Source organism: Camelus ferus, chromosome 6 (assembly GCF_009834535.1).
Source record: "Camelus ferus isolate YT-003-E chromosome 6, BCGSAC_Cfer_1.0, whole genome shotgun sequence".
NCBI classification, from domain to species: Eukaryota; Metazoa; Chordata; class Mammalia; order Artiodactyla; family Camelidae; genus Camelus; species Camelus ferus.
The window spans coordinates 4,146,190-4,173,393 of NC_045701.1; the positions used below are offsets into that span (position 1 = coordinate 4,146,190).

The 27,204-nt window shown below is 35.7% G+C and overlaps 1 protein-coding gene across 1 annotated transcript in view; it reads right to left on the minus strand.

Annotated features, from left to right (window-relative positions):
* Nucleotides 1-27,141, minus strand: part of TRIP4 (thyroid hormone receptor interactor 4) — a 48,186-nt gene extending 21,045 nt beyond the window's left edge. Inside the window, exons 1-10 of the mRNA XM_006184001.2 lie at nt 26,975-27,141; nt 23,119-23,288; nt 22,157-22,290; nt 17,217-17,429; nt 15,681-15,759; nt 13,319-13,448; nt 10,962-11,177; nt 7,538-7,661; nt 3,565-3,752; nt 480-604 (exon numbers count right to left, since the gene is read on the minus strand). Of these exons, the coding sequence (XP_006184063.1) occupies nt 480-604; nt 3,565-3,752; nt 7,538-7,661; nt 10,962-11,177; nt 13,319-13,448; nt 15,681-15,759; nt 17,217-17,429; nt 22,157-22,290; nt 23,119-23,288; nt 26,975-27,075 (1,480 nt within the window). The 5' untranslated portion in view covers nt 27,076-27,141. The remainder of the gene's footprint in view (nt 1-479; nt 605-3,564; nt 3,753-7,537; nt 7,662-10,961; nt 11,178-13,318; nt 13,449-15,680; nt 15,760-17,216; nt 17,430-22,156; nt 22,291-23,118; nt 23,289-26,974) is intronic.
* Nucleotides 27,142-27,204: the final 63 nt, after the last annotated feature.

Here is a 27,204-nt window from a genome sequence, read left to right on the forward strand (position 1 = left end):
CAAGACACCTAAGAGTCAAAGTGTTTTTTTAGGATCCTGTGCTTAGGGTGATTCCCAAAATATGCCACTTAAGTCATCCAACTTTCATCTGTCCAAATCCAATAGCATATGTCTATATTGGGTCACTCCCAATTAAAAAATTCTTATTTGTGGTTGTTCTTCCAAATCTAAAGATCCCAGAATTTACAGTAGTTGTTTTACTCTCATAATTTTAAGAAAAGGAAAAATTATGACTATTTGGTTGATTCTTGGTGTTGGGAACTGATATTTTTATTTGTATTGTTTGATGAATTAATGCTTTGAACAGCTGTCTATGATTTGCCACCATACAAATAAAGTCCCTTTCAGCCAAAAACAAACAAACAAACAAAAAACAACCAGCCAACCAACCCACAGGAAAAAGGAAGTGAAAGAAGATGAACTTCAATGACTTCTCTCCACAAAGTAAGACTGAAATTAAAAAAATATACAGCTGTTACCTTTCCCACGAAGAAAACGGTATGTAGTCTGGAGTTCTGAGACTTCCTGAGGGGAGGGTCTTTTGGCTGTGGCTGCTATCCAAAGTCGTCCTCTGTGAGGGGTGTACCAGCTTCTGCCCTCCACCCTTCAACAAATACAAATTCAGTAGAAAGAATCTAAATTCTAGTGTCTTGGAGGATCTGATAACATACAACAAATTATCCAGTTGAATCAAGAAATCTATAGATGATACCTCACCAAGAGGGGTATTTTTTGTGAAAAAATTTCTCCTATAATACCTTTCACTTAAGTATGAATACTGTTCTCTAGTTTTTTTCTATCATCTGAACAAAGACAATTCATCTTTCTCAGCTCCTGTTTTTTTACCTGATCTCTGTAACTCAGATTTGGAGCTTTCACTAGCCTTGGGACCTTGACAATCCAAACCTATTTTCAAGGCATCCAACTTGTCCCACAAAAATGGAAATCCTTGCCTTTAAGTCATGAAAGATTTATTAATTAGTTGTTCTTTAATATGACAGAAAAATCCTCACCCACACATAACTCCCCACGAATAGTATTTTTATAATTACTATTTAACAGAATTTATGTAAATAAAAATGCCTATCATCTTTACTCTAAATTGTAACCACATTTATTTATATTTTCTTAAGTGTTTTATAAAAGTTCTTTGAAGATAATTAAATGACCTGTTAACTAGTTTGAAAGAATCTTTAAGTGGAATAACAAAATGCACTTCAAGAGAATTTAATTACTCCCTACTCTCCAAGGATTACAAAAAGATGTTTTTCATTTAGTTCCCATAAAATGAAATAACATATCTTGATAATATACCCTTATTATACTAGTCTTATAATGGGAAACAGGGAATTTCTCATATCCTTAGTTTTCCAATATAGATGAATTGGAACAGTGCCAGGTAGTCAATAAATGAGGAATGAATCAATATTATTTTTTCCCTCTACACCAAATGATCCAAAAGGTTATTGGGTAAACGGTCTCACAAATGCGGCGGAACCACCCACTTTATTTCTGTGGCACTAGTGATTGTGGGCTGGATACTGCTCATCCTGTTCTTTTCAGTGAGAAAATATGAATAACAGATTCAAAATAGGATGAGAAATGTAAACATTCTGATTCCCACAGCAGTAAGCAAGCTGCTTTTCTACTTTGGAAACGGAAGGCACCTCAACTGCAGAGATCTGAGTAATGGCACTAAATCATGGATTATGAAACAATTAGGAGTCAAAGCAAGAAGGTCTGACCTTCAAGAGGGGAGAAAAATGGTAATGCACCTTAATGAAGGATGCAAATCACAACTAATCATGAAAACATCAAGTAGAAATGATTGTTCCTAAATTCTGATAAATCTTCTTTCAGGAAAATAGAGAAATGACAGAGGCTTACACAGTAAGAGTGAAAAAAGCACTCTGAAAACCTAAATTCTAGTTCCATCTCTGCCACGAACTAGCTTTGCAATTCAGCGCAAGCTACTATACCTCTGCCTGCCTAGGTGTCCAGGATTGTAATAATACTGGCCTGATCTACTTAAATAGAGGTACTGCTTTGAAAATTCCAAGACTGTATTTAAATATAAGGCATTATTACTGATTTGAGTTAGGACACTGCCAAGGATATAAAATTCTAATAGATAAAAAAAGAAGGAAAAAAGAGATATGTACACCCCCCACATTCACAGCAGCATTATTTTTAATAGCCAAAACATGGAAACAACCTAAATGTCCATTGATGAGTGTGAAGAAAATGGATGAAGAATAATATTCAGCCATAAAAAAAAAAAGAAAATGAAATCCTGTTATTTGCAACAAAATGGATAAACCTTGAGGGTATTATGCTAAGTGAAATAAGTCATACAGAGGAAGATACTTTATGATCTTACTTATATGTGGAATCTGAAATAACCAATCTCATAGATACAGAGAACAGATTGGTGGTTGCCAGAGGGAAATGAGTGAAGGTGGTCCAAGAGGTATAAACTTCCAGTTGTAAGATAAATAAATCCTAGGGATATAATATACAGCATGGTGACTACAGTTAACAATACTGTATTGTATAGTTGAGTTGCTAAAAGAGTAATCTTAAAAGTTCTCATCATAAGAAACAAAAAAAATTGTAACTATGCAAGGTGATAGATGTTAACTAAACTTATTGTTGTAATCATTTTGCAATATTTCATATATATATGAAATCATTATGTTGTACACCTTTAATACAATGTCATTATGTCGTCTACATCTCAAAAAAACCGGGGAAACAAGGAAAAAGGAACATGTAACGATAAACAAAAGAAGAAAAACATAATATAAATATATAATGACCTCACTATGTAACAATTTGCACAGGAAAAAGAATATAAACAAACCTCCACAATGCTAACAGTAGCTGTTTCTAGGTGGTGGAATTACAGGTGATCTTTCTTTTTCTAGCTACTTTTCTGTATCAGTTTTCTATTTACATTTATAAAAGCTAAGAAAAAAACATTTAAAAAAGTTGAATTGAGAATAAACATGTGAAACCATAGAATAGTAAGCTATTACCATCACTAACAGGTACAATAGCGTAAGTTTATAATACCTCTACTTAACCCTCACTACTTCCTCCACTTTTTATAGAAAAGGAATTTGTGGTAAAATAGTTCCTCATTATGGTTACTCAAATAGATGTATAGAAAAAAAAACAAAACCAGTTAGGCTGGTGTCTTAAATAAAAGTAAGTAAGCATAAAAACTTTCCATTTCCAATAGGTTCAAACCATTAAGGTTGCTGAGTGCTGTATTACAAAGGCAAAGCCAAGAGACATTTTCAGTAGACTTCCTTCGAAACGTGAAAACACTAATAGTCTATTCTTTATTATGACTAGGATCTGTAGTCTTTCTAACCTGTTTTTTTTTTTTTAAGCTAGCCAGTGAAAAACAAGTCCTTAACATGAATATATTGCTTAAAGTTCTATGTGCCAAAGAGTATTATAAATCATCCCTAGATTGGGGAAAATGAATTCCAATCCATAATTCTAAATCAAGTTTATGCAAAATCTTCTACCACCAAGATTCATTTCTGTCCTTACCTTTTAATCCCTCTGACAAGCAGAGAAGCCCAAGGTTGATGCAGAGAGAGGCACCAGCCACCATCAAAGCCTTCCTGAAATTCTTGGTCCTGGATTCGAAACTGCTGCCGACATGAGTTGAACTCTAGCCCCGATCCTGCTGAATGGAAAGCTGCCTTCTGTGAGGCTGCGCTTGTCTGATCTATCCACTATACAGGAAATAAATCAAACATATAATTTTGTCTGACAAGGGAAGAACCTGGGGTAGGTATACAAAATGAGATGAAGGCTAATAATGAACAAATCATACTGGGAATACTCTCTTAGAAAAATGTATTTCATCTTTGTCTGAAACAAGGTGGAGAAGGTATAAATTCAGGAGGAATCCCACGTATGATAAAAAGGGCTCTTCTTAAAGGATAATTAGATAATATTTAATTCTCCATACATAGCTTCCTAATTCTAGCAACAGCACAACTATCAGACCAAATACTTGGTCTGTAATTATTTCCACTTTAAACTTATTAATGATTCATACAGGATTTTGCACAATTTCCCAATATAATCCTATCAGTGAAAAGAAGGTTCAACATTTTGGTCCACACAATCTTCGCAGGGGCAGGGTCGCATGCTGTTACCATGATAAAGCCAAACAGATGCTTTCAGGGGCCAGGAGTTCTGAGTATTAGATGCATGAAGTAGTCCTCTTATCCTGAAATGAACAACTGTCCCCGAAAAGAGAGGATGGAGCACTACTCCCATCATGTAAAGCGAATATACAATTACAGAGTACAGGTAATTACAGGAGGCTAAAGAATCCTGGCAGTAACTCAGTCAGAGAATGACAAAGGTTAACATTTCTAGGAGGGTATAGCTTAGTGGTAGCGTGCCTGCCTAGCATGCACAGGGTCCTGGTTTCAATCCCCAGTACCTCTGTTAAAAAATAAATAAACCTAACTACCTCCCCACAAAAGAGGGGGGGGGGGAGAGGTTAACATTTCTTCCAGAACAAGAAGACTGAGTGCTCTGAAATTCATTTTCAAAAAAAGGAGGGAGGGGCTCTATTGGGATGAAGAAGTTTGGACTTAATTGTATTAATTTATTTTTATTTTTTAATAATTTATAGGGAAAACAAAAATGGTAGAACGTCAGTCTAGAGACTAAACAATCATTTCACTCCTAAATGTTTTAGTTTTCTCAACTGTAAAATTATGGAGTTGGACTAAGTGAATCTCTAAAAATCTTTCTGCAATAAAATTTTATGACTGTAATCAGCTGTGTCATATCTTAAAAAGAAAAACCAAACATTTACTAAGTGAAAAACATATAAAGCAAGAAGACTTATATAAAAAAGGATACAGTTCTTGCTTTCAAGGAACTTACAATCCTAGTAGACGGCACATAAATAACTATCCAAAACGTAAGGCAGAACTGAGTAAATACTACACGGGGACTTAAGTCCTTAAGTGGGAACACAGAAGAAGAACTGATCCATTACAGGGGAAGTGAGTGATTTTATAAAAAAGCTGGTATTTGAACAATCCCGAGATCCTAATTCTCTGTTCTACCTCGATCACAGTTCTTGTTTGTATTACCTGTTTCCCTACTCCACAGCTACTTTCCTAAATTAATCTTATTATCTTTCAATAATACCATTTGCAGCCAGCTAACTGGTCTCACCTCCATTTACAGCCTCTAAGTATCTCTCTACTTCACTGCTAGCTGCAACACTAATTTGGGTCCTCATCTCTCCCCCACTGTACTACTGCAATAATCTTCCTAGCAATTTCCTTGCTTCTGCTTTCCTCTTCCCTCCAATCCATTCTCTACATAGGCATGGAAGTCATGTCAGTCTTCTGCTAAAATTCTTCAAGGACTCTTTCTTGCTCACTTTAGGATAAAACCAAACTCCTCAGCATGAAACATAAGGGCTTTCATGATGTTACCTACTATACTGGGTTGAGTAGCATCCCTCCCAAATTTATGTACTCCCAGAATCTGTGAAAGTGAATTTGGAAACAGCATCTTTGCAGGTGCAGTCAAGTTAAGATAAAGCCATACTGGATTAGAGTGGACCCCAAATCCAATGACTAATAGCCTTATAAGAGAATACACAGAGACAAAGACACACAGGGAAGATGGCCACGTAAAGACAGAGGCAGAGAGTAGAGTGACGCAGCTGTAAACCAAGGGATGCCTAGAACCACCAGAACCTCAAACAGACAAGGACACATTCTCCCATAGAACATTTGGAGTGAGCATGGCCCTGCCAACACCTTGATTTCAGTGTTGAGAATTGTGAGAAAATAAATTTCTGTTGTCTTAAGCCAATCAGTTGCGGCACTTTGTCATGGCTGCCCTAGGAAACTAATACACTTACTAGCCCAGTTTAATTTCTAACGATACTTAATTACTTGTGGTTCTCCAAACCTACAATGCTCTCAAGCTGCAGAGCCTTTGTACATGTTATACCATCTACGGAGAATTCTCTCCCTAGACTTGTCTGCTTGGAAATTCCTATTCATCTTTTTAGTCTCTTCTCAAACATCATTATCTTTTGTGACTACTCTGGTGGGTTTACGATCTCTCTCCTCAACTCCAACTGTGTCTATGACATGTGTCTATCATAGCAATTATCTTGAGGAATTGAAATTTTCTGTATTCAAACTCATCTTCCCACTAAATCTGAAGTCCTTAAAAACAGGAGCTGGGCTTTTGCCTTTTAACCTCCCAGCATCTAGCAAAGAAACGTAGACAGTGCTGAATGAGTATTCCCAGTGAAACTGTCTAAAGCAGTGCTCTGACTGCATCTCTCTGCTTAAGAACATTTTATGACCCACATTTATTTGCAAAATAAAAATGTGAAAACGTCTTAGCTAAACATTTAACTCTTCAGTGATCTGACTACCTACCTATCCCTAATCTATTCCTTGTGATATAATCCTTTTATGAGTACTACCCTGGTAGCCTAAATTCACTATTCCATATATAGCTCACCCTTGAAAAACATGGGTTTGAACTGCATGGGTCCACTTATGAATTTTTTTTCAATAGTAAATACTACCGAAAAATATGATCTGCAGTTGGTTGAATCTGCAGACGTGCAACCTACTTTGGATGTGGAACCACTTTATGGAGGGCAGACATAATCATAAGATAGACATGGATTGTCTACTGTGCAGATGGCCGGTGCTCCTAATTCTTCCCTGCATTGTTCAACTGTATGTATGTATATATGTGTACATGTATGTACATGTGTAAAAAAATGTGTGTGTGTGTGTGTATCTACCACATCTTATTCCTACAGTTAATTCTGCATACTTTTTTGGGGGTGGGTTGTGCGGTTGGGGAGGTATCCTGCAGTTAATTTTGACTGGAATGTTTTCTTTTCCCACCAACCTCAAACACCATTCTCTTGTAAATTTACTTTTAATGAATGTCATCTTCCCTATAAAGGCCTCTTTTACACCTCTCAACTCAAGTAGTCTTTCCCTCCTCTGTGTTTCCACTGTACTTTTATTTATATCTCTATTAATATCAGAGTTGCTTATGTAATCTTTTCCTCTACGAGTCTATGACTTCTTTGAGGATAGAAGAGTGTCTGGTTGATGACTTACTACTGTGATTGTACACAGTAGATGCTCAATGTACTTGAAAAATGAGTAACAATGAATAACTGAATTAATGTATTAATTTAAAATACCACTCTATGGGACTACCCACATTCTATGAAAGATAGAGAAAGAACATTAACAAAAGGACCATGGGATTATTGTTTAAATCTCTACAGTACTTAACAAAACCTTCTCTTGAGAAATACTCAAAAGACAACTTGTCAGAAGTGCTGCAAAAAAAACTGGGCCAGAGAGTAAAGTCGGTAGGTGTATTGAAAGAGCAGATTGGTATCTAACGCTTACGAGACAGTCAGACCTGAAAGGCAAATTATCTGGGTCCAAACTTCTTTCATCATCAGTTAGAGCAAAGGTCCACCAACCTGGGGAGGTGACTGGTACAGGTTGGGATTCACCAGCAGTCCCAAAGGCTCTTCAGATCTATCCAATTTGGTCAGTGGCTGGTTCAATGTTCCACTGGCAATAGCCTGTATTGCCTCATCTAGTCTGTGATAACAAACCAAAGGATGCAATAATTGGTAATGTTCCATGCTCAGAATAGCCTTACTTAGCACAAACATAAAACTTGCCAACAGTAATAAAGTTTGAAATTCAAAGAGGGGATGATTTTCCTCATTCCCCATACCAACCTCCCCTTCTCTTCCCAAGAACCCTAAGGAGTATGAGACAGTAAAAAGTTCCTGAACACTAAGAAAATAGGTAGGGCACATTACAACCACTTATCTGTTTAACAAGATTACTGGTAATGCCGAGATTAGAAAAGTTGCCTAGAAACAGTCTGACTCACAAAAGAGTATTCTACGCCAGCCTATTTCTCAATATCTTCAATTATTCTTCCAACCTCTCAGGAGTCCCTCTCTACTCTTCCATGCTGATCTGAATTGTATCCTTGCTTCAAGTCCCAGAACTTCTGAGGTGGCCCTCTACTGACCCAGCACAAAAGTACTCACTTCTTTCTTTGAAGTCGTGTTGCACCTACTATTTAAACAGTCATCAACTCTACCGTGTTATCCTGTGTCTACAGTGTTTGCTTTGAAGATCTGGCTCTAATCCTATAAAAGAATGTGATTTTTTCATTTAAAGATTATGGAACTAATCCTGCTGGTTAGTAAGAGATTTTAAGTTCTGCAGGAACCATACCTTATTCTATGCTACAGATCTACATTACTCGCTGCTGCACTCCATGTCCCTGCCAGATGCTTGACAACCATTTGTGGACAATGATAATTCTGAGGCAGAACATAATGAAAAGCTTTTACTGGTAGAAAAGACTGACCGTGACCTTGAATACAATTAAAGAGATATTTGTTAGGAACCTTTAAGGTGCAAGGCAATTAAAAGGGGTAGAGGGCAGGATTCCTGCCTTCAGGAAGCTCTGAATCTAAGTAGCAGTTTAAGACAGCTATAAAGATGACAAACAACATATGGGAGGGTGTAATTATTACTATGAGACAGGCACAATCCATCTGGTGGCTATTATCTCATCATCCTATGTGTTGTATCAAGTAGGTTCAAAGGGGAGGTAGATATTTAAAAAGCAAAGATTAGAGGAAGGATTTCCAAAGCAAGGGAAAAGCAGAAGAAAAAAGGTAAAGCATGAAGGTTAGAGGGGAAAAAACAAAGTACAAGAATTTGAGGGAAGAGGTAAATCTAAAATAGGATGGGGATAGTGGGATCTAAAGGAGAAACAGATTTGTAACATAGTACAGTGCCAAGTATATCCACACCTCTAGAATCTATAAAAGAAATAATACAAATTGCTAATCAATACATTTTTAGAATGTTTAGACTTAACAGCATACAACCAAAGCAAAAGAATGTGAATAAAAATTATGATGAAATACCATTTTTCATGTGTCAGAATGGCAAATTTATTTTTTTAATTGTTGAGAGACAAAGAAACTAGCATCTTGATATTTAGTGTATAGCTCATAAGTCAAAAGCATGCAGAATTTAAATTTTGAGATACTGCCCAATTTCACTTCTAAGAGGCTTCACTATATCTTATTGTACATAAAAATGATTTTGTCATAAAAGCAATTCATGACTATGGAAAAACTAGAAAATGCAAATTAATAGAAAGAAAATGAAAAATTCCTGAACCTGTCACCCAGATATAAGTTTGCTTTTTTCTTTGTATCTGTCTATCATATACGTATTAGGTAAGAATAAATAATTATTCTGAAGTTAATGGTAGAATTTCTTTCAGGGAGAGAACAACCTTTGTTTAGGAAAATTCTGTGATGGATTTGCCAGGTATAAAAGAGAAGGCCAAGGACTGAGCCTTGTGGAAAGAAAGCATTACTGTGTTCACTAATATCCAGTTTTCTCTGTATGTGTGTGTAAGAGAGACAGAAACATAAAGAGACAGAGAGATGTATGCCATTTCCAAAACAGGGAGTGAGAGCTCCATGAGCTTTTTTTTTTTTGGAGGGGGGTAGGTAATTAGGTTTTATTTACTTATTTATGTTTAGAGGAGATGCTGGGGATTGAATCCAGGACCTTGTGCATGCTAAGCATGCACTCTACCACTTGGGCTATATTTTACACCCCCCTCCGTGGGCTTTCTTTTCCGTGCTGTGCTGAAGCCAACATGTGTAACTTTTCTCAACTCTACATTCAGTAACTTCATGTTGTTAACTTGAAATTGGCCATGAAGTAAATTTTTTTCAATAAACTTTACTTTTTAGAGCAGCTTTAGGTTCACAGCAAAATGAAACAGGAGCGGGTGGAGGCTATAGCTCAGTGGTAGAGTGCATGCTTAGCATGCATGAGGTCCTGGGTTCAATCCCCAGTACTAAGAGGGCATATCTATTTTCCTATACTCACAGATGATGCAATGTTACATATTTTAATTTTCAGCCAATTTAATGATACATTATGTTTTAAAATTTGCACTTCCCTAATAGTTAACTGAGCATCTTTTCTAATGTTTACTGGCCATTTGAATTTCCTCACCTGTAAATTATCTGTTCTTAGCCTCTTTCCATTTTCAACTGGATTTCTCTTGTTAATTTGCAGGTCTTTATATAGTATGGATATTGCTCTTTTTAACTGTTAAAACTGTTTAAAATGTTTTCTTGCAGTCTTGTACTTTTTTACTTTATTTAAAATATCTTATGTCTTTTTGACTTCTGGGTTTTATACTTTGCTTACAAAGAGCTTTACCATACCAAGACAGTAACTCTATTCTCCTAAATTTCTACTATTCTATTTCTTTCTGATCCTTTTATTTCTTTTGCATTTAATGCTTTAGTCAGACTTATTATCGCACTATGGTTTGAGGTAGAGATCTAACGTAGATTGTTTCTAAGCTGGTGGCCCATCGTTTATTTAATCTTTTCCTTTGTAACTAATTACAAATTACTAAATGTACTAAATTTATACATCTCTGCATTTACAAAGCTATAGACACACACTCATGCACACATACATACACAATGCAGACACACAGGTCTCTTTCTGAATTCTATTACATTTCATCGATCTATTCCTGTGCCCAAACTGTACCTCATTGTTTTAAAAAGGTTTTTTTTTTTTTTTTTTTACAATACATAGATACATACATACATACAGCTTTTTACAAAACTACAGTAGTTATATAGGAGAATAAGGTGCCCTCATGGTTCATTTTCAAAATTTTCTTAGCTACTCTTACATGTTTCTATTCCAAATAAATGTATTACTTCAAAAATTAACAGAAACAGAAGACCCATTAAAGGGGAGAAATCTTTTACAGTCAGACTGCCCCCTTTTTTCAGACCCCTTCTGGTGTTGCCCACTTACTTGCTGTGATACTCAGCTAGTGGATTTTCATCCTCCACGATCTTCCTGCCTGCAAAGTCAATGGTAATCTTCTTAGAGAGCCGAGAGGCATGTCGGAATTCTCTCAGCTCCTCCTCTCGCTTCTGTAGGGCTTCCCGCTCAATTTTGGACAACCACTGGTTAGAATCACTGGCAAAGTAATCTGATTCATCATCAATGACTTGGGTCCTTCGAATGCTGAAGAAAAATAAAAGAACATATGGTAATTACATTGATGACAAACAGGGACTTGATTACTAGGAAGCTGTTTCAAAGCAGCTCACTCTTCTGCTATCCTGAAAGTTATCATCTCGAATATAGATGACCAAGAATGTTCCAAAAATAGGTCAAGCTCTGCCTGGTTCCCACCTTCTGCATATACCTTATCCCCACTGCAGGGAATCAGCTCCTAGAACTAATCTTACCCTGGGCAGGAAAAGACATAGCACCATAATTTATTGTCCTACTTTTCTTACTAGTCCAACCCTCACCTTATAGCCGGAATTCTGTCTAATTTTGCTGCATCTGAGTTCGCGTCTTGGTAGCTTACTCAACATCCTAGTCCCTGCACAATTGGGACCTAGTCTATTCTTGCTAGACCCAGTTGCTGCCCTTTTTCCTTACAAATTGGAGCTCTATCCTGGACCCTCAGTCCTGTAACTTATTCTTAAGTTATCTTATTATTCTACTACTTCTATATGTCATTTTCCAACCACCCCCGCCATCCCCACCCCAACCCTATCTTCAGCCCTTCCCTCAATATACAAGGGACATGTTCCAAGATTATAACAATCAGGCCTATTTCTAAAATTACACTGACAAAGAAACTAAGAACTAGAAGGAATCTTGATGATCCAACTCTGTCATTCTACAGATAGGGGCTCAAAGAAGTCAATTGACTACTCCAAAGTTACAAATCCAGTCTCAACTGCTTCAGTAGAAATTAATGATACATACAGGTATTGGGAAATACTGAAATCAGAATCATTTAGCAATTTTCCAGGGCTCAGCTAGAATTACGGAAGTTTTAAAGTAGACTAAGAGTGGTCCTATACTATAGGTGAACCTAAATAATGAAACTGGTGTCCCTGAACACACGAGCATAAAGGCAAAATCAATAGGGAGAGACCCTTTTCCAGTTTCTCTTTAACAAAAAATGTACTCTATTCTAGTAAATTTCACTGAGAAGGGCTAAAAGTGATATTTAAAAGTTTAAGAGCCAATATTAGTTACAAACCTTGTGATGGGCTTACTCAAGGAATAGCTTTCAAAGTTATATCCCATGCAAATGATCTATATTAGGTGTGTGTAACCAAAGGATTATAATGCTAGAAACAGACATACTTAGTTACCATTAAAGAAGAGATTCAGTGTCTGAGAAGTGAGAATATAAGTCCTATTTTAAAATTTTTTAAAATTAATTTGCTGGGTGGGGGGCTAGGGGAGGTAATTAGATTTATTTTTAGAGGAGGTACTGGGAATTGAACCCAGAACCTCACGCATGCTAAGCATGTGCTCCATCACTTGAGCTATATACCCTCCCCCCATAAATCCTATTTAAAGATTCTTTTAGTGGGGAGGGTACAGCTCAGTGGTAAAGCACAGGATTAGCATGCACAGGGTCCTAGGTTCAATCCCCAGTACCTCCATTAAAATAAATAAGTAAGTAAATAAACTTAATTACCTCCCCCCAAAACAAAAACAAAAAATAAATATTCTTTACCACCAACTAGATCTCAATACATATATTGTCCAAACGGAGAAAAAAAATGAAAGAGAAATTAAAAATAGAACTAACAAATCCATCAGCTTGCCTCCTAAAGAGAAGTTAGTGGGCTAAATGACCAAAGTGTAGGTGTATAAAACTTAAAATTTAGGGACATTATTGAAAAAGAAGACAAATTTAGTGTCAAAGCGAAAAGGGAGGGTAAATCACGCCTTCTCATGATATGGTGTTACCTACACTCTCCCAAAGGCAATTTCTTAGGGAATCTCCAGGGCCTGGCACAACATTTGTACACGGTAGGCATTTTAACATATGCTGACTGAATGAATGAATGGCTGCAAATGAAACAAGTAGGAAATCTGTCAACTCAGATCAACTTTCCAGGGGGTATACTAGCATTTGCTAAGAATCAAAAATGTTGCAAGGTAGGATCCTTTTGGTGGGAGCCTAGCTTATTCAAACATGGATTCAAAAACAAGATGTATAACCCCTAGAGCGAGCCTTCAGCTCTTCTTTTGCTGTAAACGCTTCCATAGTCCACCCTAAAAAGATCAAGTGCCAAAATAACGGACTAGTCTTTTCCTTAGCATTTTTTATTCTAATCACATCATACCTAGTCCTGTCAAACTCTAACAATTTGTCTTTATGCTTGATAGCCTTCTCCAGACCAGATTTAAATCGTAATTCTTGATGAGGAAGAAGGTCCTTGGTAGAGATGTCCACCTTTCCAGAATTCTCAGTCCCTGAAATTCAATAAGGAAATCAAATGTTGTCAGCCTATAATACAAATTAGTTGTACCACTGTGCAGCAAAGAACACATAAAAAGATCTAGCTTTGCCCCTAATGACGGCCAGCCATGGGAAAAAAAACAAGTACACAGGCCAGGTTTTACTTGTCAAGCATCAAGAAGTGCTTGAACATAATAGGTTCTCAGTAAATGTTAAGGATTTATTTCTTCCCTCATGGAAATGTGGATCACTAAAGGTAACAAACTGTTTAACAACACAGTATAAAAAGGCTTTATAAATAAAAAAAGTTATTGAGTAGGGCTGAATATCACTTTTAAACATACTTCATATATCAAAGCTAAAAACTAAATAATAGAAGAAAAAAGAGAAGAAATTGCAGCAAAGGGACAGAAATCAATAATGAGAACTTATTAGATGCTAAGGCACTTAATACATACTACTTAATTTTCACAATAACCCTGTAAGACAGTTTGTATTATCTTTGTTTTACAGATAAATTGAAGTTCAGAGACATTAAAAAACTGACTGAGTTTACTAAGTTGTAAATTAAAAGGTGGAAACAAAATACAAACTTAGGTCTGTCTAACTCTAAAGCGTACATTACATTTATTCCTTGGCCCGTGTATTATCTCCTTTGTGACAGCATACCACAAATCTGATCCAGAAAAGACAGCCGTATATTATGATAAAACCAAGACCTAAGACGTGTTAGGAAAACAACTAGGGTATAACAAAGGCTGACTTTTCTCTTTACCTAAAACTCTAGGCCTGTTCAAAGTCCTGTCAAATCTTTTTTTTTTTAATTTAGAAAAGAGATTCTTGTGTTCTGAATATAAGAAAAGCATTTAGAACTACTTTTTCTCATAACAATGACCCTAAATTAATCCTAATTAAAAAAATATGGAGACATGTTCTACCTCATTAATAATAACTAAAAAAACACAGCTATAAAAATAAAATAATTTGAAATGTCAAAACTCAACAGTGACAGCTTTGAGGGTAAAATACTAATGTTGTTGTAGACTGGTACAATATTTTGGTAAAGTAATATGGCAAATACATCTTAAGGGTCAAAAATGACCATATTCTTTGACTCAGTAAACCCACTCTTAGAAATTTATCCCAAGGAAATAAATCAAAAGATACAGTATTAACAAAGTTGACCACTGTGGTATTATTTACAATTTGGAAACAGTTAAAATATCCAATAATTGGGAAATAGGTAATCAAACTAAAATAAGTCAAGTTAATGACTATTTTTAGCCACTAAAATTTACAAATATGAAGAATATATGGTAACAAAAAATAATTATAAAATGTCAATTTAAAAAAGGGAAAAAAGTAAAATTCTGTATACACTGTGACTGCTACTTCATAATACAAACCAATCTATATTAAAAAAAAACTACGAACTAAAGCAGAAACAAAATATTTACACAAATTTACAGTAACGAGTACATTGTTTTTCCTTTAAAAAGTCCTTAACGATTTTTGTCATGCTTTTTCCAAATATGAGACTTTGAAAAGAGTTGCAAAAATAGCAGAGTTCCTGTGTAACATTCATTCATCTTTCCTTACTATCTTATCTTACATACCATAATATAATTATCAAAAGTAAAAAATTAACATTAGTACAATACCATTAGCTAAATTACAGACTTTATTTGAATTTCAACATTTTTTCCATTAATACTATTTTCCTGTTTAGGGATCCACTTCAAGATCCTACATTGCAGTTAGTTGTTGTGTCTCCTTAGTCTTCTCCAATCTGTGACAATTCTTCAATCTTTCCTTGTCTTTCATGATTTTGCAAATCTCCTATTATAAAACTTACATCCAATAATTTTAGCATCCATTGGTGGATTTTGTCTGTAGCCATTACTACTACTGAAGTGTTCTAATGGTAATTTTCTATTACTCTAATTCCTTCAGTGTATTAATTAGAATTCTTTTATAAGAAAGCTGTCCCTTCTTCACCACGTATTAACTAACATTCAGTTAATTCATGATATTATTTTATTCTTTGGGTTATAATCCAATAGTATTATAATTAGTTTTTTGCTCAATGTTATGTGGTTTTAATAAGAACTTTAAAAAACAAAATGCTTGTAGAGTAAATGAGTAAATAAACTGCATCTTGCATACCAGGATACAAGAGAAACAATCATAGGTACAACAAAATGTATCCATCACCAGTGTGATCCAGGTAGAAGATTGTTGCCTACCTGACATGAGCTTCTTCAGCAGTTTCTGGCTCTTGTTTGAGTCACGCTGTAAAATACCTTGTTCCTCACGAGTACATACCTATAAAGTAACAAGAGGAAAACACACAATTCAATCATTAAATTGTTTGCTTAATAAACTTAAAAAGTAACCTCAAATTACACATAAGATAGGACAATAAAATAATGAGATTTTTTTTTTATCTAGACAAACATACCAAAAAATATGTATATCCAAATGAGTTTTATGCTAGCCTCTTTCCATTTCTCCTTTCTTTTGTGAATCACACCAAAAGCTGATCTCACTGTGTCTCTGAATGACTAGGTAAAAAAAAATCTAACCTACTTTCAAAGAACAAAGATTTGCCACCATTGGGAATACTGAACAAATGTACAACACTTTTTAAAAAAAAAAAAATCTTCCAGTTCTAATGGTGAAATTCAAGTCTTACAAGAGAAAGTATAAGCAGGTGTATTATTAGAAAGAACCAGAAAAAGAAGCAAAATACAGTACCACCAGGGAAAACTAGTCTAGCTTTTACACTACACATATTTTTTTCTTTGCCTTCGAACATTATCTACTTATAAAGTAATAAACGTATTAAAGAAAGGAAAAGTTCTGTTTATTATAATATCACTGCAATTATAAGAATGGAGGTTACTTAAAAGAAGAAGGGGTTCCTTAAAAACAATTTCATACTGAGCTTATAAAACTACAAATGTCAAGGCCAATCCACATTATTCTCTCTTGAACTGAAGGAATCCAGGGACCTAACAGAAAATACTGCACTTGGCTAGCAGCTGCCTGAGTGGCACGTAGTGTTCCTTCCAGCAGCTGTAGGGTGTTTCTCTAGAGAAAGTCTCATATGGGAGGACATTTACTGCCATTTTACAAACACTTGTTACGTTAGATACTATATTTTTCAGGTCATCCATTGTCTATCAGCTTATTCAGTGAGTATATTGAAAAATTAAAGGCCCCATCAGAGAAGGGAAAACAAAGCAACACAAAATATACGCCTTCACCAATGCCAAATGCCACTGCTTCTGCCAGTCAGCAAACCGGCAGAACAAGCTTTCTAGACCGCTCACTAGGGTATCTGTAAGAGAGTCATTACTGCTACACTCTTTGAGGTCATTCACGCAAATAATGAAGAGCTATAAAAAGGAGGTGTTCTAGAAAAAAAAAGATATAAAGACTGGAGGACTACATCACGGTGGCACTGTTTCCCTAGGAATGTGAGCTACATCTGAAGACTGACAAAAAAAATTTTGTCATTTCAGGCCCTAAAGTTTTCTTGAATTGAAGTTAATCTCATACAAGACTTGGATCCCTCAGCAATGTATGTTCTCAAAACCCTCTGACTAATAAGCCTCAGGACTGGGATATCACCTGGGGCTTCTGACTATACAAGTTCCCACTACTAGAATTTCCTGGACATCCTGAGGAAGAACTTACTAAGAAAAAGAGAGATTAGGAGTGTAAATGTCCCTATGTATAAAACCAAAGTGTGGTAAAATAGAAAAGAAACAACTTACCAGGGTGCCACAGAATAAGCAGGGGCCAGAACCCTCTTGTTCACAGACAATACGCCCACAGATCAGACAGTTATTGATCAGCTTGTGCTTCTGGCCCAGGCAATCACAAGGGTGGCGACCAGGGATCAAGACTGCAAGTTTGTCCTGTCCCTCTTTTGTGTATAAACTGACAAACTTCGTCTTCTTCTTTAAGGAGCTGCTGTTCTCTTGTGCCTAATTGTACAAAGATATCAGAAATAGTATCAGATAATTAATGACAGTGAAAACAGTCAAGAGAGAAAAACCTCAGTTCTGTTAAATAATGACTTACACACTACTCAGGAACCATGAAAGGAGGTGGGAGAAATACAAATTAGTTATTATCAAGGGTCTGAGAAAAGGTTATTCTCCTGAAAAACTAGGTAATAAACTCACACTTTTCTGCTATTAGCCTTCAGCCCTGTATTACAGCTAGTGGAAGGTAAATGTAGCAATAAAAGCTGTTTATGTGACATATTTAAGCACAGCTAAATTGGAGATCATAAAAAACAAAAATGCCTCTAAAAGCAGATGATGTTCATAGATTTGGAAATGAGACGAATAAAATAAGAAAAATCTATAAAGAACTGACTCAGTAAGAAGAAGACAGATAACAATAAAAAATTGGGCAAAGGACCTAAACAGGAAATTCATAAAAGAAAATATTCAAGTGGCCAACAGACACATGAAAAGGTGCTCAAATTCATTAGTCATCAAGATAATACACAACAAAACCACAATGCAAAGCCATGACACACGAACGAGAATAACTAAGTTGAAAGGACAGAAAATACAGAGTGTTGGCAAGGATGCAGAGCAATCAGAACTCTCACATACTGTTCGTGGGAGTGTAAACTAGTATCTGCTAAAGTGAGCATCTGTATATCCTGTGACTCAGCAGTTCAACTCTTGGGTACATACTCAACAGAAATGTGTAAATATGTTCAACAAAAGACATATACAAGAACATTCACTGCACCATTAGAATTGGAAACCACCCAAATGTTCAATAGTTTCTGAGTATTCACTTAATAGAATCCTGTGTACCAATGAGAATGAAAAAGCACAGCTATACAAAACAGTACGGATAATTCTCATAAACCAAGTGACACAAAAGAGTATATACCATCTAGCTCCATTTACATAAAGTTCATGAGTAGGCTAAAACTAATCAATGGTATTTGAAGTCAAGAAGGTGTTTTCCCTTGGGAGGGTTATCAGTTGGGGGTGCATGGAAGGGTTTGCTAGAGGAATGGTAATGTTTTGGTTTTTGGCTATACAAAAGTCAGTTTGTGAAAATTCACCTGTTCACTTCTGTATGCGTGTTATAAAATAAAAACTTTGAAAAGAGAACTATATTTATCAGCCTCTGTCTTAGTTCATTCCGGCTGCCTGTTACAAAATACCACAGACTGGGTAGCTTATAAACAACAGAAACTTTATTTCTTACAGCTATGGAGGGTGAATGTCCAGTATCAGGGTGCCACATGGTTGGGCAAGGGTTTTCCATGGTCACAGAAATCACTTCTTCATCGTATCCTACATGGCCAAAGCGGGTAGGGAGCTTGGTGGGGTCTCTTATAAGAGCACTAAACCCATTCATGGGGGATCCACCCTCTTGACTGACATAAGAAACTCTCAAAGGTCCCACTTCCTAATCCACACGGGGCATTAACATTTTAACTTGTGAATTTTGTTTTTTGTTTGTTGTTTTGGGGCGGAGGTAATTAGGTTTCTTTCTTTATTTTTAGAGGCAGTACTGGGGATTGAACCCAGTACCTTGTGCATGCCAAGCATGCACGCTACCACTTGAGCTATACCCTCCCCTGCTTAACTTATGAATTCTGAGGGGGACACAAACATTCAGATCATAGCAGCCTGTGACACTTAGGGTGTATAGAGGCCTCTCCCATGCTGTAATCTTACTTTCCCTTTAAACTGAGAGTTTCTCAATCATTTCCAGAGACTGAAGTTTCAGAGACAAAAAAAAACTCTGGAGTTCTAGTGGGTAGGAAAGTTACCATAAGAAAGGTAACAGTTGTTAGGTATAAAGACAGGTGACATGCCCTAATGTCCAAAGCCAAAAGTTGAGATACAAGGACAGTATCAAATAAGTCAACCTAGACAAAAATTAAAATCTAAGGCAAGTGCTAAGGATTTTATCTAATCTAACAGGTTGCCATTTTTCAAGCGAGGCAATCCTATCTTTGGCTCTCAAGATGGTGGTGAGGGGAAGATTAAAATCTCTAAGGAGAAACTCCTATTTCACTCCCATTAAAGTATCCAGTTACATTAAAATATGGTATTTGAGAGATTGAGGGCTGTGCTTTGATTAGGTCTCTTATATACAACAGGCAATAAGCATTCACTGAGAAGGAGAAGGAGAGACAGAGTAATAGAGCAGAGAAGGAGAGAACAGGGCAAGCAAGAAAATTCATAAGTGTATCAACCCCTTGCTCAAAACCATCCACTGGCTTCCCATCTTGCTAAGAATAAAACCCAAGCTACTTATAAGTACTTATAATGCCTTACATATGGCCCCCAGGTGCTCTCCAACCTCATCTACTTATCATTCTTACCCTGCTCACTATGCTCCAGAAACGCAGGGCTCTTGGTACTCCCGAGAAGACTTTTCTCCATCTCCCCTTTGCACTTATTTCCTCTTTCTGCCTTTGTTCCCAGCCCATCTCTTCATATACTGGCTCCTTGGCAGTGTTCAGGTCTTAGCTATGATTCCACTCCCTCAGAGAGGCTTTCCCAGCCTATTCACAAGAGCTCCTGTCCTATCAATTACTCCCTACTGCATTGCTCTTTTTATTTTTTCATGGCAGTTTTCACAATCTACTTCAAAATTTTTAATTACTTTAAAATTTTTCTTTGACTATCTTTCTACCTTTCCTCTGAACCACTAAAATGTAAACTCTAGGAGGGCAACAAAACCTACCTAATGTGTCTTGTTTATTGCTATATCTCAAATTCCTAAATCAGTTCTTGACACACAGCAGATACAATCAAAATTTCTGAATAACCAAATAGCCTATAATGAAAAAGAATATGAAAAGGAATATATACATATGTATAAATGAAACAGTACGCTGAACACCAGAAACTAGTTTCTATTTTAGTTTCAGTTTACAGTGTTTAGTTTACAACATTGTAAACTGATGATACTTCAATTAAAAATATATATTAAAAAAAGAAATTACCTGCATGGTGATTCCATCAAATGAGGGAACAATAATTTCTTTAATCTATCTCTTACTGTTTAAAAAATTAGGTCAGTTCATATTTTCAGTATTATAAATAGCATCATGCAGAACATAAGCTTTTTTTGTGGGTTTCTGATTACTTCCTTAAGTTAGATATTGAAGTCATATTAATAAGCCAGATGACTAGATAAAAAAGCTGTGGTATATTTACACAATGGAATACTACTCAGCCATAAAAAGAATAAAATAAATGCCATTTGCAGCAACATGGATGGACCTGGAGATTGTCATTCTAAGTAAGCCAGAAAGAGAAAGAAAAATACCATATGATATCACTTATACAGGGAATCAAAAAAAATGGGAAAAAAAAAAGAACTTATTTATAAAACAGAAACAGACTCACAGACATAGAAAACAAGCTTATGGTTACCAGGAGGGGAAGGGGATGGGAAGGGATAAATTGGGAGTTCAAGATTTGCAGATACTAACTAATATATATAAAACAGACAAGTTTATACTATATAGCATAGGGAACTATATTCAAAATCTTATAATAAACTTATGGTGAAAAAGAATATGAAAACAAATATATGTATGTTCATATATGACTAAAGCATTAAGCTGTACACCAGAAATTGACACAACACTGTAAACTGACTATACTTCAACAACAAAATATATATAGAAAAAATAAAAAATCAGTCCGAAGCCTAAGAACATTTCCACAGTTCTTGACGTACACTACCAAATTGTCCCCCAGAAAACTTAAACCAATTTATATTGCCACCTGTAGTGTACAAGAGGTTCTTGTTTTAACATAACTTCAACAGCACTGAGTATTCTATTTTTTAAATTTTTGACAATTTGATAGGCAATTATCTCAGGGATTTACTGTTTTCTTATTTGAGTACTAGCAGAATATGGGAATTCTCAGTACTAAAATCAGGGGAGTCCAGGCAAATAGGGCAACAAAATGGTCATCTTAATTATTACTAAGGATAAACATCTTTTTATGTTTATTGCTCATTTGTGTTTTTTCTTTTGCTTGTGATAGTCTGTGCTCATTTTATACTAATTAATAAAAGGCTTAAATGTCTATTTTTTTTTCTTTAAGTTCACAGTACTTTGCAAACCATTTTCCGTGTTTTTTTGCATGGTCATCACACTCAGAATTTTTTGGTCACTTCTCTTCCTTCTTAGCATAATTAACTATTCCAGTCTGCTGGGAAATTTAGCTTGTCAAATTGCCCTGAATATAAATATTTCTGCTTACCTTGCATGGCTATTTTGAGAACCAAGAGAGAATATGAAAGAACTCTAAATGCTAAATAATGATGGTGAGGATGGTGGTGGTAGTGAATGGTCTAAAATAGAAATACTCTTAAAACAGCTAGAATTGTGCATTCTTTCAGTATAGACTCACAAAAAAATGTTGACATTGAAGCCCTAGTGCACTTCATTAAATATTTTCCATCATATATATAGTATATATATCTCTAAGCAAAAAATCCTTATAATACTTATTTAATCAAGCTGCTCAAAAAATCTACATATAGAAAATATGTCATCATTATCACTCTCTCACCATAAAATTCATGCATTTGTTGAAAAATTGCCATACTAGACCAATGTGTACCCTTTGCTCTCTGAAATGTATCAGTCATTATCTCTTCTCTACATAGCCAAAAAAAGGCTCATTCTCAAAGCACTCACCTTCGCCAAATCAAAAGGTGTTTTGACCTCTATGGCCGTATCAGGTTCAGTAAATGCAGGAACTTCCTGTCTGTTTCTCCCTTTCCGCCTGCTCCTCTTTAGCTGGTCTCCTGATCGCTGCCCATCTAAAATCTCTTTAAAGAAGAAGAAGAAAAAAAAAAAATATATATATATATACACATGTACATAGATAAAGTGAAAATAGTAGGACTCATTGTTGAATTAATAGCTAATAAAGAGAAGGCAATGCTTAGTATTAGAGTCAAGATACGAAGTCAGGCAGGTTTTTAAATTATCTTTCCCTCTCAAATCAGAATTAAATTTAAACCACCATTTTCAAGATTGTAGTCAATGATAAAAGACTACTGGCTAACATTAAGACTACTGGCTAACATTAAGAAGTTAAATTAAAGTCTGATACTTTAGATTGTATAGTAATAATGCCTTATTTAGTTTGGTGCTTATCTTTTGTATTATTTAACTTAAAAGTTGCCTCTAAACATTATTCATAATGAAAAAGAATATGAAAACAAATATATGTATGTATATGCATGACTGAGACATTGTGCTGTACACCAGAAATTGGCACATTATAATTGACTATACTTCAATTAAAAAAAATTTAAATGCTATTCATACTAAAAATTGTTAACGTCTATTTACATCCATGTATATACATAACTGAAGTTTGCCTTTAACTCATGTATAAATTTTTCAAGTTATTCTGAAGCCACATTTGTATCTATAAATAGGTATTTTTGTGATATTTTCTAAGTTGAAAAAGTCTGGACCAAAACAACATTCACTGTTTCTACAGACTGAGTAGAACTGAACTAAAATATGTATACATATAATTCTGGTTAAGTTTGCTGTGAGGAAATAAATGGTGACAGAACATACCAGGTCCCATAAACCAGCCAATCTACCAACATTTCAACCTTTACTTAATTATAGTAAATTACCATCTTTCTTGAAGGGCTGCTGCAGAGCATCAGAAGTCAACTCCTGATCATTCTTTTGCCATTTGGTTACAAGTTCTTCTATGAATTGACCTTTTTTGCCCTCATTTCCCTGAAGGAGATCAGTAACATATTCTCGCATCTCTTCAGCACTCTCAATTGACAAAACATACCTCAAGAAGCAAAGATACAAGTTGTTGAAACAAGGCTAGCTTATACTATGTTTTTCAATAATTATAACAGACATCAAAAAGTAGTGGGGAAAAAAATTAATTCAATAGTTTTTATTTCAAGGCAAGTTCTAGGTTAGATGCTAGAGATACAAATTTGATTAGAACAAAGACCCTGATCTCAAGTAGTTCATAATCTAAATTAATATAACCTTTCTGTATTTGTAGAATCAAATCACTGTTTGAAGACAGACTCAGGGATGGTCTTAATAGACGAACACTCCCCATAACTACACATCCACAGTCATTATATTTTCCTAAGGACAATACAATTACTTAATCTCTACATTGCAAAACCTAAAATTTCTTTTTTGCCAAAAATATGTATACTACAAGCTAATCAGTTACTGATTTAACATTCTTAAAAATTATATATCAAGTTTAGCATCACTCAGAATAAGCAGATCTATTTTAAGAAAATGGTATAAAGGATTCCTAAAAGTGAAACAGGGTGGGAGTACAAGTCAGTACGACCTTTCTAGAAATCGATCAGCCAAAATATTTAAAGTGCCTTAAAAACAATCCAACAATTCCATTTATAGGACTGTAAGAAATAGGACTCTATAAGAGACACAGGAAAATTTATGCAAAATATTTATCTGAGAAAATGCTCTCACATAAAGTGAAATAGTAGGATAGACTATATAGCACAGGATCCCAATTGCCATAAAAGGAATGTGTATATCCGTATACTTACGCGTAGACGAAAGGCTAGAAGGTTATATACCAAAGTGATTACCACTAAGTGATATGATTAAAGAGTTTTGGTTTATTTTTATTTTCTTTTTTTCCCCTACAATGAATGTATTTTGAAAACGTATTACAATATGCATAAGAAAAAACACTAATAGTTATCTCTAGGTTGTGGTATTATGGTAATCTTTGTTCCTCCTTTATCCTTTTCCGATTTTTTTTTTTTTTTTAGTTTTCTACAGCACATATGTCACATCATTAGGGAAGAAAGAAGTGAAAAAAATTACTAATAAATTAAGTATCGGACCATGAAAGCAATAGAAGATCTGAAGAAACTGTAATGCAGACATGCTGGTATGGGATACAAGAAAAGTTATTACAATAATGCTATATATCCTTTAAATTTTTAAAAAGTCATGCAATTGTCCTATCACTGGTAGCATAGGTACTGGGTTCTTTTCCTAATGTGGTGGTGAATTTGCAGAGTTAACAATCTATTCGTGAACAAATCTGTGCCTTTGCATCTCATTCAGGGCATCTTCTAATCCATCACAAATTTTTTAAAAAGGCACAAGTATTTTCACGACTTTCATGGTTTAATCAGCTTGATCTCCAAACTTACCAGGCCCCATTAAAAGACTAATTGCTATTATGAATTCACAGAGCTGCAAGGAACCTCAAGGGATCATTTAACTCTGGAGGATTCAAGAGTTACTAGGAATTACTTAGAGTTCCAGAAACATTTGAATACATGTCATTTTAACTATTTAACGAAGTATAATAAAGAACAGCATACATCCAAATGGGTTATATACCAAATCTCATCACAATAGAGTCAACCAACACAAGAACTAATGCAGGCTGTGGAACAAAGTTTATTTTGCTAACTCTGTTTACAGACCTTAATGTCTCATAAACGTACCACTGATTAGTAGAGTAACAGCTCTATATCATCTTTTTAAAAAATTCAGGCCACTCATACCAAACTGTTCAGGTAAGCACACTGTGTTATATAGTAAATCCTTGTTGTTAACCATTTTGTATATAGTGGTGTGTATATGTTAATTCCATACTCCTAATTTATCAATCTTCCCTCCTTCTTCCCCTTTGGTAATCATGAATTTGTTTTCTATGTCTGTGAGTCTGTTTCTGTTTTGTAAAAAATTCATTTGTATTACTTTTTAGATTCTACATATAAGTGATATCATATAATATTTGCTTGACTGGGTTTTTTTTGATAGTCTATTCCAGTGCTCAAAATAATCCTTTATTTTATTTTTAGACCTAAAACTTTAATTTCAAAAAACAACTAAATACCTACCCAACTCCAGATATATAAATTATTAGAGTGGTTTTTATACTTATTTCCTCCCATCATGCACACAGTAAAGCTAATTCATATCAAAGATTTTAAATTATATGCAAAAACTGTATATTTACCTTACACCAGTGCTTCCTAAAGGGAGAAGACCTTGGCTACTGTTTTACAGATATAAGAAATGCTTTAGTTCTAAGGACAGAATTTAGGAGATGAAAAAAACAGTTTAAGCTTCAAAAGATATTACAGACAAAAACTGACAGTGACTGAAATTACTTAGTGATAAATACCAATTTCTCAGGTGAAGGTAACAGTATTCACTTTGGCTCAATCAACTATCTTGTACCTGCTGGGTTATGGGCATATTACCCAAAATCTGTAGCATTTGTTTGGAAAAATTTTAAGAGAAATAGATAGTCCTGAAGTTGGTTTATTGCCTATACATCTTGGATTCTAAATAGATGATTACCTAACCCCAGGCCAGGGGTGCAGTTGCATTTTTGCCTTGTTTTCCTCCTTCTCTGCATCAAAATAATCCTTTAAAATAGGCTCTCTTAACTCTCTCCTTTCCAACAAGTCTACTTTCTCTGAAATTCAGAAATTAACCTTACTTTCTACAAAAGCCCTAGAATGTAATTCAGGTGTCAGAATCAACGAGCAAGGAAACAAATCAAGAAACACTTTCAGGTTCCTTGATTACGTTCAATTTTTTTGTAGAAGTTTTTTCCTCTGCTTGAAAACTGCACTGCCACCTACCTATCCTTTAGTTCTCAGGTTAAACTCATCCCTTGCAATAAACCTTCCGAATTTCTCAAATCCTAATGAAGTCTTTAACTCAATGCTCCCACAACACCCTGCACTTCCCCCATCTCAGCACTCATCAACGAAGCAGAATCCAATTGTCTCAACCATCTTTGTTGCCCCAGCACCTGGTATGCAGTAGGGCAAAAAGCAAACAATAAAACCAACCAAGCCTTTATAAAAAAAATGTGTGAAACAAATCAATTAAAAGCAGACATTAAGTCATGTTATCATCTCCATCTGATAAGAAACATAAAGCATTAAAGATAACCTCTGCTAATTATTCATTTTACATATGAGGAAACTAAGGTACAAAGAGGAAAATTAAGTTGCTTAAAGTTCCAAAAACCGGTGAATGACCACAGAAAATAGAACCTGGGAATCGGGAATCCGGAGCTATTTTTGCACTGTATTGCGCCGCACCCATTTAAATTTCATGTCCTATCTGACACAAACCGGATCCGGCAAACTGAAATACTCAGAGTAAGGAATTTCTGGAAAGACAATTTGGCTTGCCTCTTCTCCCCAGAATCTATACGGAAACCGGCTCCCGGGAGTCCTCCAAGTTTAATCATCAGGCATTTGGCGTTTTCCTAGGGGAAAAAAAGGCCCCGCCGGCCGATCGTGGAGCCTTGACACCTCACTCCAGAAACTAAACTAAAAAGCCGGAGGTCAAAATCCCGCGCTCGGAGACGGAGAGCAGTCCTTTTATCACATTGCTTCACTCATCAACTTTTTAGTTCTCCCCGCTTCCCGGTTCGCTCAGCCAGCGCACATCCCAGAGCTACTTCCCACCTAGAATCTAAACCGGTCTTACTGTATGATCTCCTCACTGACATCCAGGCCGAAAGTTTTCCGCAACTGCTGGGTGCACCAGCCCACCAGCTGCTCCTGGGACGCCGCCCCGGCCACCGCCATTTTCCCCAGCCGGAACCAGCTGGGCTACAAACGTTCGGCGTCCTGCGCCGGACTAGTTCCCTTCGCAACACCAACCTCGAGCGCGCGGGTTCCGCCAGCCGGCACCGCCCCACGCCGTAGCACCGCCCC